At 35.6% G+C, this 16,222-nt stretch overlaps 2 protein-coding genes across 13 annotated transcripts in view; both read right to left on the reverse strand.

The window, feature by feature from the left end:
* LOC135779723 (protocadherin gamma-C5-like) overlaps window positions 1–16,222 on the reverse strand; it is a 188,719-nt gene that overhangs the window by 155,232 nt on the left and 17,265 nt on the right. For 2 of the 12 annotated variants that reach the window (XM_065290596.2, XM_065290573.1), the window contains exon 1: window positions 1,970–4,491. The exons of 8 other annotated variants lie outside the window; for them this stretch is intronic. In XM_065290596.2, coding sequence (XP_065146668.1) covers window positions 1,970–4,378 — 2,409 coding nt within the window. In that variant the 5' untranslated portion in view covers window positions 4,379–4,491. Of the gene's footprint in view, window positions 1–1,969; window positions 4,492–11,859; window positions 14,695–16,222 lie in introns of those variants that run through there. 2 more of the 12 variants (XM_065290584.2, XM_065290606.2) reach the window with 2 other exon arrangements.
* The window catches only part of LOC141279785 (protocadherin beta-7-like), a 42,254-nt gene that overhangs the window by 12,302 nt on the left and 13,730 nt on the right, over window positions 1–16,222 (reverse strand). The window lies entirely within an intron of this gene.

The raw sequence follows: 16,222 nt of genomic DNA on the forward strand, positions 1-16,222 counted from the left end.
TGCGTTCCCAAAAATCCACTTAACATTTCGCTTGATGCTGAGCTTTACGTGCTACTCACGAGTCAAGTGCTGAAATTTTAATGTCTCATAACTTTTACATACTGATTTTTATAAATGTTTAGGTAGGATTATTATATTCACTTTATGTGCATGTAATAAGATTGTTTAATCATAACTAATTATATGTTTTAATAATTTACTGTGAATGTAAAGCAATATTTCCATATTTAGTATGGACGCATTTCATTGTGTAATGTATTTTGCAGTTCTTTGGGAACATGCAACAACGACATTATAAACTGTTTTGATTAATTGATTTTGGTGACAATATACTCGTTGAACATCTCAAAGCCTAAGGCCTAATGAAATATAATATAATAGTGTTCTTATTATAATGTTTCAAAGGTAAATGTAAGTCCTAAACATTGTATTACTTGACTAATTGTATTAAATGATTTTTGGGTTGTGGAACATCTGTAGCTATTTAAAATTAAATTTCTGTATTATTAGTACTGTATTATGTAATCTTTAGCTTATGCATAGGTGCAGACAAACAGTTTATTGTATACATGCTTTATAAACACTGCTCTGTGTATTAATAATAAGCACAACCTTTGGACATTATGAACCTTAGAGAAAAAATAAACCGAAGAGCTAATCAACACAATTTCTCAGCAAATTGGACATTCAGATTTTTTTTCAAGTGGGACTTTCTGTAATTTGTGTAAACGAATATAGGCAGTGTGTGATATGTGAACATTATCACAGAGTGAAAACATTCAATCACATGGTTCCTCTATGCAATCAGTACATAAAATGTACATTAGTCTTGCAGAAGAAATTATTTTTGCAAAGAAACGTTTTCATAAAAGAAAGACTAAGACAGAGACAATCACCAAGTACAGTAAATGTTTTCATCAGGCAGCATGCCATCTGAATTTGCATGATGGTGGGTGTCATTGAGACGTTTTTTTCGTTTATCCTTTATTTTCCCGTCTGTAAAGCATGTTGGCCATCTTCTTTAAAAAAAATAATTATCTTACTTAAAATGCAGCAGCAGTTGTTAGTCTTTTAATTTAGAATTTTATTTCATTTTTTTCTTTTATGTTAAATTCATTCAAATGTATAAACGAACAAATGTATAAAGAAACATAAAACAAAATTTTAAAATTCCATTGTACAGGAGTAAAGGTTAGGTGAAATCTGCCAGTTTTCCTGCAGGTGACCTCATAACTCTGTCTCACTGAGGGACTTAGGAAAAACCTTGAATGTTTGATACACAGGTCACGTCAGTTGTAGTACTTCCAATTTTTTAAATCAGGTGCAAGTTACAAATCACCTTATGTGCTTCACATATGCTTTTAGTCCTTATTCCACGTATGAGAAACCAGAGCCCTTTGGCAGACATGGTGGATGTCATATTGATACATTTCAACAAAGGTTGAACTAATCTGGATTATGGGGTGCATTATCACATTTCAATCCTCTTGTTTGAAATTAAACATGCATTTTCTGTTTGTGCTCCAAAGAAAACAGCTATTTAATTTTATAGCAGATAGTGTGAATCACATTTTGAACACACTGGCTTAAAACAACTCCACGACAAAGACAAAAATGTCAAAAATGGGAAAATCATCCCCAGTCATCCCTACGCCAGAATGTCTTAAGAGGGATCTTGCGAATGAATGAAATATCAGAGAAATTAAACAAAACAAGAGAGAATAAAAGTAGAAAAAAATACTTCTTAGATTCTATGTTAACAATGAATCAACAGTAATCGATTTCTAACTAATGCATAGGAATATTGTCGGATCAACATGATAACAACAACGAAAGAGCAACAAAGTTACCATGTTTTCATAAAAGTTGTGACTAGCAAGTTTCTCCAATGATGCATTGTATGGTGCTTAAACAGTGATTTATGTCATTATACGGAAAACACACTCCAGAGAAGTTAAGCCTCTCTTACCTCATCATCATCTTCTGTAAGGTCTAGTGATATCATGCTCGGGTTAAAGTGTCTGTTTTGTTCCTGTTGCAGAGTACTTCCAGCAGGAAGTGTGTTGTCATTATATGATGTTACAAACTTGAAGTCACTGGTACGTGATCCTGTTGTTAAATATGTGTCATAATTGTAAGCGCTGCGGAGAGTTCCTGCACCATCAACCTCTGCATAGTTAGGAGGCAGATAAGCGCTGGGGACAGCGACCGCTCCATCAAACAACAGTCTGGGCTTTCTCCTGCGACAAACCTTCAGGACCAGAATCAATGTAATGAACGTCAGGAAGAAGGTGGACACAGACACTAATGCAATGATCAAGTATGACGTCAATTTGGAGTTGCTCTCCTCATAAGTCATATCTTTAAGTTCTGGAACTTCAGAAGGGTTGTCAGAAATTAGTAAATTTACAGCACAGGTTGTAGAGAGAGATGGTTGTCCGTTATCCTTCACTGAAATGATGATGTTTTGCTTCATATTGTCAGATTCAGAAATGTCTCGTTGTGTTCTGATCTCTCCACTATGGAGACCAATGCTGAAAAGTCCCGGATCAGTAGACTTCACAATCTGATAGGAGAGCCATGCGTTCTGTCCAGAGTCAGCATCCACAGCGATCACCTTTGAAACCAGAGAGCCTGAGAGAGTAGCTTTAGGGATCATCTCAGTCATTAGAGATTTTCCGTCTGGAACAGGGTATAATATCTGTGGAGAGTTATCATTCTCATCTGTTATGAAGACTTTCACAGTCACGTTACTGCTGAGTGGTGGAGAGCCATTATCTCTGGCAACAACTTGTACTGTAAAGTTTCTGAACTGCTCATAGTCAAATGACCTTACTGCATGGATCACCCCTGTATCTCCATTAATAGATAAAAATGAGGACACTGGAACACCATTGACCTCACTGGATATAAGAGAGTAAAGTACAGTGCCGTTCTGTCTCCAGTCTGGATCATTTGCACTGACTGAACAAACAGATGTGCCTGGTTTGTTGTTTTCAGTCACATAAGTACTGTAGGACTGCTGCTCAAATACAGGAGGATTGTCATTCACATCTGAGATAGATAAATGAATTGTCATGGAGGTGGATAATGGTGGAGATCCTCCATCAGTTGCTGTGACAGTTATGTTGTAATCTGATTCTTTCTCTCGATCGAGAGTGTTTGTAGTTACTAGAGAGAAATAGTTTTTAACAGATGGGTTTAGTTTGAAAGGAACATTTTGCTGAACAGAGCAACGAATCTGACGATTTTCTCCTGAATCTTTGTCTTGAACATTAATGATACCCACCTCAGTACCTGGCAATGAATTCTCAGGTATTGGGTTATTCAAAGATTTCAGAATGATTATAGGTGGATTGTCATTCACATCACTTACGTCTATGATGACTTTAGCAGTTGATGATAATCCAGAGGCATCTTTTGCTTGTAATCCCATTTCATATTTTTTGTCTTTTTCATAATCAATTTCTCCGATTACCAAAATCTGTCCAGTTGTCCTATCAATAGAAAATATTTTCGCAGCTTTATCTGATATCCTGGTAAATTCATAAGATATATCGCCGTTTGGACCTTCATCAGCATCTGTGGCACTCACTGTGATTACTGATGTACCTGACGGTGTATTTTCAGGCAGAGTAACCTTATAAACAGATTGACTGAATACTGGTACATTATCATTAATATCTAGAACAGTAATGTGTATGACAGCAGTACCAGATCTCTGTGGTGTACCACCATCAGTTGCTGTGAGTATCATATCCATCTCCTTCTGTTGTTCACGATCCAGTTCCTTTTCCAGTACGAGTTCAGCGTATTTTCCTCCATCTGCAGTATCATGTACAGTCAATATAAAATGTTCATTTTTCTGTAGTGAGTAGCTCTTCACTGCGTTATGTCCAATGTCTGAATCATGTGCTTCATCCAAACGGAATCGCTGGCCTTTATCTGCTGATTCTGTGATTTCAAAGCTAATGCGCTCATTTGGAAATCGCGGTGCGTTGTCATTTATATCCTGAATTTGAAGTAATATGCGATGCACCTCAAGAGGATTTTCTACAACAAGCTCATAACTGAGAATGCAGGGAATTTGAGAACCACAAATCTCTTCACGGTCTATTGTCTCTGCTATGATTAAATCACCAGAATTTACATTAATATCACAATACCGTTTGCCGACGTCCTCTGTTTCTATCCGAGCCTTTCGAGTAGATAATTGTTTAACATCAATCCTGAGATCTTTAGCAACATTTCCAATTACATAATGACGCTTCGTTTCTTCTTGAACATTGTAGGTGAGATCGGCACAATAGATTCTCATAGGAAAGACAAAGAGAGCCACGAAAAACGCACAAAAAGAAAGTGAAAATCCGTTGTCCATATTTGGAGAGCTGATGTTCCTTACAGTTTAATTGTCCAACAGTATTGCTAATGCATAGGCCTACTAATTTAATGTTTTTTTCTCAGCGTCGACGGACGACTACTCCATTTTGTGCTGTGTTTATTCTAACAGACAGAGCTGCGGTTGAATTTATTAAATGTAGGAGGAGATACACATCACTCTACATTCTTGGTGAATAGCGACACTCTCAGTATTTTCTGTTTATTGCATCATTTGTAAAATCCAAATGAAAAAAAAAAAATAGTTAAAGACAATTTTCTATTTCCTTAAAGAGGCTTATTTTTAAATGTAATCTACATTGAAGTTCCTATTTGATATTAGAAAGTTAAAGTTCGTTCGTTTAAAAGCTTAAAAGTTAGTTACTGTAGGCGCTGTCGCGTTTGTGGTGCTGAAACTGATGATTTCGTAGAAAAAAAATAGTGAAAAATAATAAGTGTTAAGCTATTTCAAAATGATTTGATAAACTAAAATAATTTTTTTATTTATCAAATAAACAATACTCAATTAATTGATTAAATTAATCTATTTATCTATTTTAATAATAAATTATGTGTATTCATAAATTATATTTATGTGTATCAGCTAATTAAGAATCAGCCTTGAAAAGTTATTTCCCCGTTAGAACTGTAAGAATAGAAATGGATTGCTTTGAAAACGGGTTATAACAGAAGTGGACATTATGACAAAGACTGATAAAGGCTGGCAAAAAAACAAACATGAGAGATAAATTATATCTTAATTATATAAACCTCTTTCCAAAATTGCTAAATGCAGAGTTTTAATTCGTTATATTGGTGATGTCAAAAATGTGTGTGAGGTGCAACAAAAAAGTCATCAAATATTTGGCAATAAATCCGTTAATTAAAAAAGCTATCTTTTCTTGTCAACACTGCAGTGAAATGTGACTTTATATATTGTAAAGAAGTGTGTTTCTCATAGATTGCCCACTTTAGTATAAAATGTATGATATTGCAATGGTATAAATATAACGATTAAGTATAGTTAAAGCAGACAACATAAGTTATATGAATCAAGTAGAGTTCAGGGCTATTACAGAAAACGATGAATCTGAGTTCTTTACAGCATTTTCTTAGAGCGATTTTACAACGTTCGTTAGTTTCTGGTTGCGTTCCCAAAAATCCACTTAACATTTCGCTTGATGCTGAGCTTTAAGTGCTACTCACGAGTCAAGTGCTGGAATTTTAATGTCTAATAACTTTTACATACTGATTTTTATAAATGTTTAGTCAGGATTTTTATATTCACTTTAATAAGATAAGATTGTTTAATCATAACTAATTATATGTTTTAATAATTTACTGTGAATGTAAAGCAATATTTCCATATTTAGTATGGACGCATTTCATTGTGCAATGTATTTTGCAGTTCTTTGGGAACATGCAACAACGTCATTATAAACTGTTTTGATTAATTGATTTTGGTGACAATATATTCGTTGAACATCTCTATGCCTAAGGCCTAATGAAATATAAATATAATAGTGTTCTTATTATAATGTTTCAAAGGTAAATGTAAGTCCTAAACATTGTATTACTTGACTAATTGTATTAAATGACTTTTGGGTTGTGGAACGTCTGTAGCTATTTAAAATTAAATTTCTGTATTATTAGTACTGTATTATGTAATCTTTAGCTTATGCATAGGTGCAGACAAACAGTTTATTGTATACATGCTTTATAAACACTGTTCTGTGTATTAATAATAAGCACAACCTTTGGACATTATGAACCTTAAAGAAAAAATAAACTGAAGAGCTAATCAACACAATTTCTCAGCAAATTGGACATTCAAATTTTTTTAAAGTGGGACTTTCTGCAATTTGTGTAAACGAATATAGGCAGTGTGTAATATGTGAACATTATCACAGACTGAAAACATTCAATCACATGGTTCCTCTATGCAATCAGTACATAAAATGTACATTAGTCTTGCAGAAGAAATTATTTTTGCAAAAAAACGTTTTCATAAAAGAAAGACTAAGACAGAGACAATCCCCAAGTACAGTAAATGTTTTCATCAGGCAGCATCTGAATTTGCATGATGGTGGCTGTCATTGAGACATTTTTTTAGTTTATCCTTTATTTTCCGTCTGTAAAGCATGTTGGCCATCTTCTTTAAAAAAAAAAAAAATTATCTCACTTAAAATGCAGCAGCAGTTGTTAGTCTTTTAATTTAAATTTAATTTAATTTTTTTCTTTTATGTTAAATTCATTCAAAGTATAAACGAACAAATTTATAAAGAAACATAAAACATAATTTTAAAATTCCATTGTACAGGAGTAAAGTTTAGGTGAAATCTGCCGATTTTCCTGCAGGTGACCTCATAACTCTGTCTCACTGAGGGACTTAGGAAAAACCTTGAATGTTTGATACACAGGTCAAGTCAGTTGTAGTACTTCCAATTTTTTTAATCAGGTGCAAGTTACAAATCACCTTATGTGCTTCACATATGCTTTTAGTCCTTATTCCACGTATGAGAAACCAGAGCCCTTTGTCAGACATGGTGGATGTCATATTGATACATTTCAACAAAGGTTGAACTAATCGGGATTATGGGGTGCATTATCACATTTCAATCCTCTTGTTTGAAATTAAACATGCATTTTCTGTTTGTGCTCCAAAGAAAACAGCTATGTAATTTTATAGCAGATAGTGTGAATCACATTTTGAACACACTGGCTTAAAACAACTCCACGACAAAGACAAAAATGTCAAAAATGGGAAAATCATCCCCAGTCATCCCTACGCCAGAATGTCTTAAGAGGTATCTTGCGAATGAATGAAATATCAGAAAATTAAACAAAACAAGAGAGAATAAAAGTAGAAAAAAATACTTCTTAGATTCTATGTTAACGCCACGATCAACAGTAATCGATTTCTAACTAATGCATAAGAATATTGTCGGATCAACGTGATTACAACAACGAAAGAGCAACAAAGTTACCATGTTTTCATAAAAGTTGTGACTAGCAAGTTTCTCCAATGATGCATTGTATGGTGCTTAAAGCAGCGATTTAGGTCATCATACAGAAAACACACTCCAGAGAAGTTAAGCCTCTCTTACCTCATCATCATCTTCTGTAAGGTCTAGAGTTATCATGCTCGGATCAAAATGTCTGTTTTGTTCTTGTTGCAGAGTACCGCCAGCAGGAAGTGTGTTGTCATTATATGATGTTACAAACTTGAAGTCACTCGTGCGCGATCCTGTTGTTAAATATGTGTCGTAATTGTAAGCGCTGCGGAGAGTTCCTGCTCCATCCACCTCTGCATAGTTAGGAGGCAGATAGGCGCTGGGGACAGCGACCGCTCCATCAAACAACAGTCTGGGCTTTCTCCTGCGACAAACCTTCAGGACCAGAATCAATGTAATGAACGTCAGAAAGAAGGTGGACACGGACACTAATGCAATGATCAAGTATGACGTTAATTTGGAGTTGCTCTCCTCATAAGTCATATCTTTAAGTTCTGGAACTTCAGAAGGGTTGTCAGAAATTAGTAAATTTACAGCACAGGTTGTAGAGAGAGATGGTTGTCCGTTATCCTTCACTGAAATGATGAGGTTCTGCTTCATATTGTCAGATTCAGAAATGTCTCGTTGTGTTCTGATCTCGCCAGTATGGAGACCAATGCTGAAAAGTCCCGGATTAGTAGACTTCACAATCTGATAGGAGAGCCATGCGTTCTGTCCAGAGTCAGCATCCACAGCGATCACCTTTGACACCAGAGAGCCTGAGAGAGTCGCTTTAGGGATCATCTCAGTCATTAGAGATTTTCCGTCTGGAACAGGGTATAATATCTGTGGAGAGTTATCATTCTCATCTGTTATGAAGACTTTCACAGTCACATTACTGCTGAGCGGTGGAGATCCATTATCTCTGGCAACAACTTGGACTGTAAAGTTTCTGAACTGCTCATAGTCAAATGATCTTACAGCATGGATCACCCCTGTATCTCCATTAATAGATAAAAATGAGGACACTGGAACACCATTGACCTCACTGGATATCAGAGAGTAAAGTACAGTGCCGTTCTGCCTCCAGTCTGGATCATTTGCACTGACTGAACAAACAGATGTGCCTGGTTTGTTGTTTTCAGTCACATAAGTACTGTAGGACTGCTGCTCAAATACAGGAGGATTGTCATTCACATCTGAGATAGATAAATGAATTGTCATGGAGGTGGATAATGGTGGTGATCCTCCATCAGTTGCTGTGACAGTTATGTTGTAATCTGATTGTTTCTCTCGATCGAGAGTGTTTGTAGTTACTAGAGATAAATAGTTTTTAACAGATGGGTTTAGTTTGAAAGGAACATTTTGCTGAACAGAACAACGAATCTGACGATTTTCTCCTGAATCTTTGTCTTGAACATTAATGATACCCACCTCAGTACCTGGCACTGAATTCTCAGGTATTGGATTATTCAAAGACTTCATAATGATTCTGGGTGGATTGTCATTCACATCACTTACATCTATGATCACTTTAGCAGTTGATGATAATCCAGATGCATCTTTGGCCTGAATACCAATTTCATAATTTTGTTCCTTCTCATAATCAATTTCTCCAATCACCACAATCTGTCCTGTTGACTTTTCCACCGAAAATAGTTTTGCAGCTTTATCTGATATCCTGCTGAATTCATATGATACTTCACCGTTTGGACCTTCATCAGCATCTGTGGCACTCACTGTGATTACTGATGTACCTGACGGTGTATTTTCAGGCAGAGTAACCTTATAAACAGACTGACTGAATACTGGTAAATTATCATTAATATCTAGAACAGTAATGTGTATGACAGCAGTACCAGATCTCTGTGGTGTACCACCATCAGTTGCTGTGAGTATCATTTCTATCTCCTTCTGTTGTTCACGATCCAGTTCCTTTTCCAGTACGAGTTCAGCGTATTTTCCTCCATCTGCAGTATCATGTACAGTCAAGATGAAATGTTCATTTTTCTGTAGTGAGTAGCTCTTCACTGCGTTATGTCCAATGTCTGAATCATGTGCTTCATCCAAACGGAATCGCTGGCCTTTATCTGCTGATTCTGTGATTTCAAAGCTAATGCGCTCATTAAGAAATCGCGGTGCGTTGTCATTTATATCCTGAATTTGCAGTAATATGCGATGCACTTCAAGAGGATTTTCTAGGACAAGCTCATAACTGAGAATGCATGAAAGTCGAGAACCACAAAGCTCATCCCGGTCTATTGTCTCTGTCGCAAATAAATCACCAGAATATAGATTAATGTCACAATACCGTTTGATGTTATCCTCCGCTTCTATCCGAGCCTTTCGTGCAGATAATTGTTTACCATCAATTCCGAGGTCTTTGGCTACATTTCCAATAACATTCTGGCGCTTCATTTCTTCTGGAACATTATAACTCAGATCTGCACAATAGATTTCCAGAGAAAAGACGAAAAGAGCTACGACACACGCACAAAAGCGAACTGAAAATCCAATTTCCATTTTTGGATAGCTGATGTTCCTAATGGTTTATTTGCCCAACAGTAAATGTTTAACGAATGCTAATAATTTTTCTCAGCGTCGATGATCGATTACTCCATTTTGTGTCGGGTTTATTCTAGCAGACACAGCTGCAGATGAATATATTAAATGTAGGAGGAGAGACGCATCACTCTGCAGTCTTGGTGAATAGCGACACCCGGAGTATTTTCTATTTATTGCACCATTCATGTATTTTATGGAAAGCCGACTAAAATAACTCAAGTCAGTGACAGTTGTATTACAATAACTATTTTCATATTGAATTATAAAAATATCGTCATCTTAAGTAAACGATATCGTAAACCAAAAGAACCACGTTTAGAAACTATATAAAAAAAAGTCAAAAGAGGCGCTGTCCGCTGTTGTGGTGCTGAAACCGAATAGCTTTGTTTAAAGAATGTACGAAAAAAAAATTTGTGGAAATAAATAGAAGACCTTTTCAATGGACCCTTTAAGTTTTTCTAGATTTACAATTTATAGGTGCTGTATGTGTAGAGTAAAATTGTAACTTTTGTTTCATTCTGTCAACTACGATTTTTTTTTTGCCAAATTCCTAATACAAATTATATTTTATTTCTGTTTATTTGTTGAAAATTGAAATGGAGAAAACATAGTCAAAATAAAAACATAAAACACGCAGTGTTTTCCGATCTTCAATACTGCTGAGAAAACAAGTTCAAATTATTTACTCAACATCAAGTAATGATGTTTTTACATGTATTTTAGGAAAAAAATCAAAACTGTTTTTTTTATCCCTGATTTTAGTCACATATTTCATGGGTATTGTCATTCTCTCAGTCTTTCACGTTGGGTGACTTTGTCACTCCCGTCGGTTTGCTTTTGCAGAAATTTAACAAACACAGGAGAATATTCACAATACATCTAAAAATTAAAGTCAAAACTGGAGTAATCGCTTAATTTTTCCGCCGTTGTATATTTTTTACAAAAGTGATGTTGTTCTTTTCAGTTCAGTCCGGTCAATATTCATTTTTATAGTATTAATACTGTATACTGTTTCAGTCTCAACGTATAAGTTAATTTATAAAATGATGCTATAAAGTCATTCAACTATTGGAAGTTACTGAAAAGAAATAAACTGCTTTACGAACCAGACCTAAAAAATGTGAGAATAACTATTAATGCTACAATGGCACATTAACAAAATAGGCCTATTTCTAAACAAAGAAAACTACTTAGGGTGTAACGGCACCAACCTGATCTCACAAAATACGTGAAATAGTCACGCATTATTTTGCTCAGTTTTGCGTGACATTGTCACGTATTTTCACCATATTACGTGCCCCTGACACGACTTCTTTTCCGTGACAGTTTCACGTATTGGTTACTCAACTGTTTTTCCTATTTTCTTACAATTGTCGCTTCGGTTTGGGGTTAGAACAACCTTCTGTTACATAAAATGACATCCTTACCCAAACCCAACTCTAACCCCAACGTCAGGCGACGATGGTTTAAAAAGCATACGAATTGTTTTTATAAACCAATACATTAAGTGACATCCTAACGCAAACAGCAAATCTAACCCCAAACCGAAGCGAAAATTGTTTAAAAATAGGAAAAACAGTTGAGTAACCAATACGTGAAACTGTCACGGAAAAGCAAGTCGTGTCAGGGGCACGTAATATGGTGGAAATACGTGACAATGTCACGCAAAACATAACCAATGTGAAATGTGTGGAAGATGCAACAAAATTTAAGATTAAATAGCTAGCAAATAAAAAACCGCCCGTTTAAATTTGCAAGACTGCAATAAAGGATTTTCCCGAAATAAAAATCTTATTTTCATTGATTTCCTGCTATAGTATTGTAATTGATAATTTTCAAATATTTATTTTGCAAAAAAAATTATAGTTAAATGAGGTTACATTGAGGATTTAAAATTAATCCGAATAAGCTAGACGTTTCTTACCTCATCGCCATCTTCTGTAATGTCTAGTGATATCATGCTCGGGTCAAAGTGTCTGTTGTGTTCCTGTTTCAGAGTCCCACCAGCAGGAAGTGTGTTGTCATTATAAGATGTAACAAACTTAAAGTCACTCGTGCGCGATCCTGTTGTTAAATATGTGTCATAATTGTAAGCACTGCGGAGAGTTCCTGCACCATCCACCTCTGCATAGTTAGGAGGCAGATAGGCGCTGGGGACAGCGACTGCTCCATCAAACAACAGTCTGGGCTTTCTCCTGCGACAAACCTTCAGGACCAGAATCAATGTAATGAATGTCAAGAAGAAGGTGGAAACGGACACTAATGCAATGATCAAGTATGATGTTAATTTGGAGTTGCTCTCCTCATAAGTCATATCTTTAAGTTCTGGAACTTCAGAAGGGTTGTCAGAAATTAGTAAATTTACAGCACAGGTTGTAGAGAGAGATGGTTGTCCGTTATCCTTCACTGAAATGATGAGGTTCTGCTTCATATTGTCAGATTCAGAAATGTCTCGTTGTGTTTTGATCTCACCACTATGGAGACCAATGCTGAAAAGTCCTAGATCAGTAGACTTCACAATCTGATAGGAGAGCCATGCGTTCTGTCCAGAGTCAGCATCCACAGCGATCACCTTTGAAACCAGAGAGCCTGAGAGAGTCGCTTTAGGGATCATCTCAGTCATTAGAGATTTTCCATCTGGAACAGGGTATAATATCTGTGGAGAGTTATCATTCTCATCTGTTATGAAGACTTTCACAGTCACATTACTGCTGAGCGGTGGAGAGCCATTATCTCTGGCAACAACTTGGATGGTAAACTTTCTGAACTGCTCATAGTCAAATGATCTTACAGCATGGATCACCCCTGTATCTCCATTAATAGATAAAAATGAGGACACTGGAACACCATTGACTTCACTGGATATCAGAGAGTAAAGTACAGTGCCGTTCTGCCTCCAGTCTGGATCATTTGCACTGACTGAACAAACAGATGTGCCTGGTTTGTTGTTTTCAGTCACATAAGAACTGTAGGACTGCTGCTCAAATACAGGAGGATTGTCATTCACATCTGAGATAGATAAATGAATTGTCATGGATGTGGATAATGGTGGTGATCCTCCATCAGTTGCTGTGACAGTTATGTTGTAATCTGATTGTTTCTCTCGATCGAGAGTGTTTGTAGTTACTAGAGAGAAATAGTTTTTAACAGATGGGTTTAATTTGAAAGGAACATTTTGCTGAACAGAACAACGAATCTGACGATTTTCTCCTGAATCTTTGTCTTGAACATTAATGATACCCACCTCAGTACCTGGCAATGAATTCTCAGGTATCGGGTTATTCAAAGATTTCATAATGATTCTGGGTGGATTGTCATTCACATCACTTACATCTATGATCACTTTAGCAGTTGATGATAATCCAGAGGCATCCTGAGCGTGTATTCCTATCTCATATTCTTTTTCATTTTCAAAATCAATTTCTCCGATCACCACAATTTGTCCTGTTGTCTTGTCAATGGAAAATAATTGTACAGCCGTATCTGATATCCTGCTGAATTCATATGATACTTCCCCGTTTGGACCTTCATCAGCATCTGTGGCACTCACTGTGATTACTGATGTACCTGACGGTGTATTTTCAGGCAGAGTAACCTTATAAACAGACTGACTGAATACTGGTACATTATCATTAGCATCTAGAACAGTAATGTGTATGACAGCAGTACCAGATCTCTGTGGTGTACCACCATCAGTTGCTGTGAGTATCATATCAATCTCCTTCTGTTGTTCACGATCCAGTTCCTTTTCCAGTACGAGTTCAGCGTATTTTCCTCCATCTGCAGTATCATGTACAGTCAATATGAAATGCTCATTTCTCTGTAATGAGTAGCTCTTCACTGCGTTATGTCCAATGTCTGAATCATGTGCCTCATGTAACCGGAATCGCTGGCCTTTAACTGCTGATTCTCTGATCTCAAAGTTAATGCGTTCATTTGGAAAACGTGGTGCGTTGTCATTGATATCCTGAATTTGTAGAAATATGCGATGCACCTCAAGAGGATTTTCTAGGACAAGCTCGTAACTGAGAATGCAGGAAAGTCGAGAACTACAAAGCCGCTCCCGGTCTATTGTCTCGGCGACGATTAAGTCTCCATTTTTTAGATTAATGTCACAATACCGTTTGCTGTTATCCTCTGTTTCTATGCGAGCCTTTCGAGCAGATAATTGTTTAACATCAATCCTTAGGTCCTTGGCTACATTTCCGATCACATTCTGGCGCTTCATTTCTTCTGGAACATTGTACCTCAGATCTACACAATAGATCCTCATAGGAAGGACGAGAAGAACTACGACACACGCAACTGAAAATTTCATTTTTCAAGGGGTCGATTTTACTAACGGTTTATTTGCCAAACAGTAACTACTAACGCCTGCTATTCTAATATGTGTCTTAACATCGACGGACGATTACTCCATTTTGTGACGGGTTTATTCTAGCAGACAGAGCTGCAGTTGAATATATTAAATGTAGGAGGAGAGACGCATCACTCTGCAGTCTTGGTGAATAGCGACACTCGGAGTATTTTTTGTTTATTGCATCATACATGTGTTTTATGAAAAGCCTACAAAAAATAATCAGCAATGACAACTATATTACAATAACTATTTTCAGATTTTACTATTATGAAAATGTCGTTAGCTTAAAAGTAAATCATATCTGAAAGCAAAAGAAATACAACGTTTATAAACTAAAGCACAAAAATCCAGACAGGCGCTGTCCGCGGTTGTGGTGCTGAAATCCAATAGCTGTGTATACAGAATGTACGAAAAATGAAACATTCTGAGTGTTAATTTCAAAAATAATGAGAAGAATAACATTACTATAATTTCTATTATTTATTTTATTTTATTAATTTATTTATGATAATTGTTGATATTTTATTAATATTTTTAATAATAAAATATTGTGTACTGTTTCAGTCTCAAAGTGAAAGTAAATTTATAAAATACTGCTAAGAAGTCATGCAACTATTGAACGTAACTGAAAAGAAGCATGATGTTTTACATATGGAAATTATAAAAATGATTGATAAAACTACAACTTCTCATTAATAAAGAAATTTATACAACACAAAAAATTTCGTAAGTAGGATCAGGACATTGCTAATGTAAAACGTGTGGAAGATGCAACAAAATATAAAATTAAACCGCTAGCAAATAAAACATCCGCCTATTTAAATCATTTCACAACTGCAATAAAGTTTTTTTTTTCAGAAATGAAAAATACACTAAGAAAAATTTTCAGCTTAGTTTATTTATTTATTTTGCACAAACTACTTATTACTACTACTTAAACTACTACTTTCTGTTTGTTGAGATATAATTTGTATATACAATCTTAATTTTAGTATTTCTGTAGTCATTATTTTATGTGTGTGCACTTCAAGAGTTCTAAATTTACATTTTTGATTGAATCCAACTTAATGTTTTAATTTTCATATTACAATTTTTAAGTTGGATCTACTTTTTTCAAATTTATTGTGCATTGTAAAGGTACATGTAATCAAATTACAAAAAAATGCTAATAAAAATTACATATGATGCTTGAGATGAACATATGAAACTCATCTTCACACTGGCATACCAAGGTTAGCGCTCATTGTGTAAAGTGCATTTCTCACATTCCACAACCTAACCAAAAGCACCACTCTACTGCACGTAATGGCGTCACTTTGTGTTGAAAAGTGGTGGGGACAAAAGATCAGATGAAAAAACATTACAGCAGGAAAGTAAAAATATTGAATAAGGGCGCATCAAATATGGGCATAGCGTAGGCCAGTCAACAACAAGAAAATACTCAGAAAAAACCCTCAACAATGTTGACTGCACATGTAACAGTCCCTGTAACACCTGCTCAACCGAACAGTGCCAAAGCACCATACTGTAGAAATCAGCAGCGCGTTAAGTCAATGATTACAATGATTTTTAAGGAAAATTTTTACCAAATGCTTTCAAAAAGTGGTGGGGACAAAATCAGCCATTTCAAAAAGTGGTGGGGACATGTCCCCCCAGTGTAAATGACACGATGGTAACCAAACTTAATAAAATATAACACAAACTCTTCTAAATCAATAAGATAAACGAACAATAAACACTATAAAGTCTTTCTCTTTACTTAAAATACAGACGATCGCATTTAATACCAAAAATACTCTCAAAATGCAGTTGCTTTCAAAGCATGGGAAATACAGATTCACTGCCCATTTAGTAATATCAACAAAAATCAATCATGTAGTTGCAACACAAAATGATTAAGTTAAAGTCATTTTTACAAATTTAAGTG

This window comes from Paramisgurnus dabryanus, chromosome 10 (assembly GCF_030506205.2).
Source record: "Paramisgurnus dabryanus chromosome 10, PD_genome_1.1, whole genome shotgun sequence".
Taxonomy (NCBI): Eukaryota; Metazoa; Chordata; class Actinopteri; order Cypriniformes; family Cobitidae; genus Paramisgurnus; species Paramisgurnus dabryanus.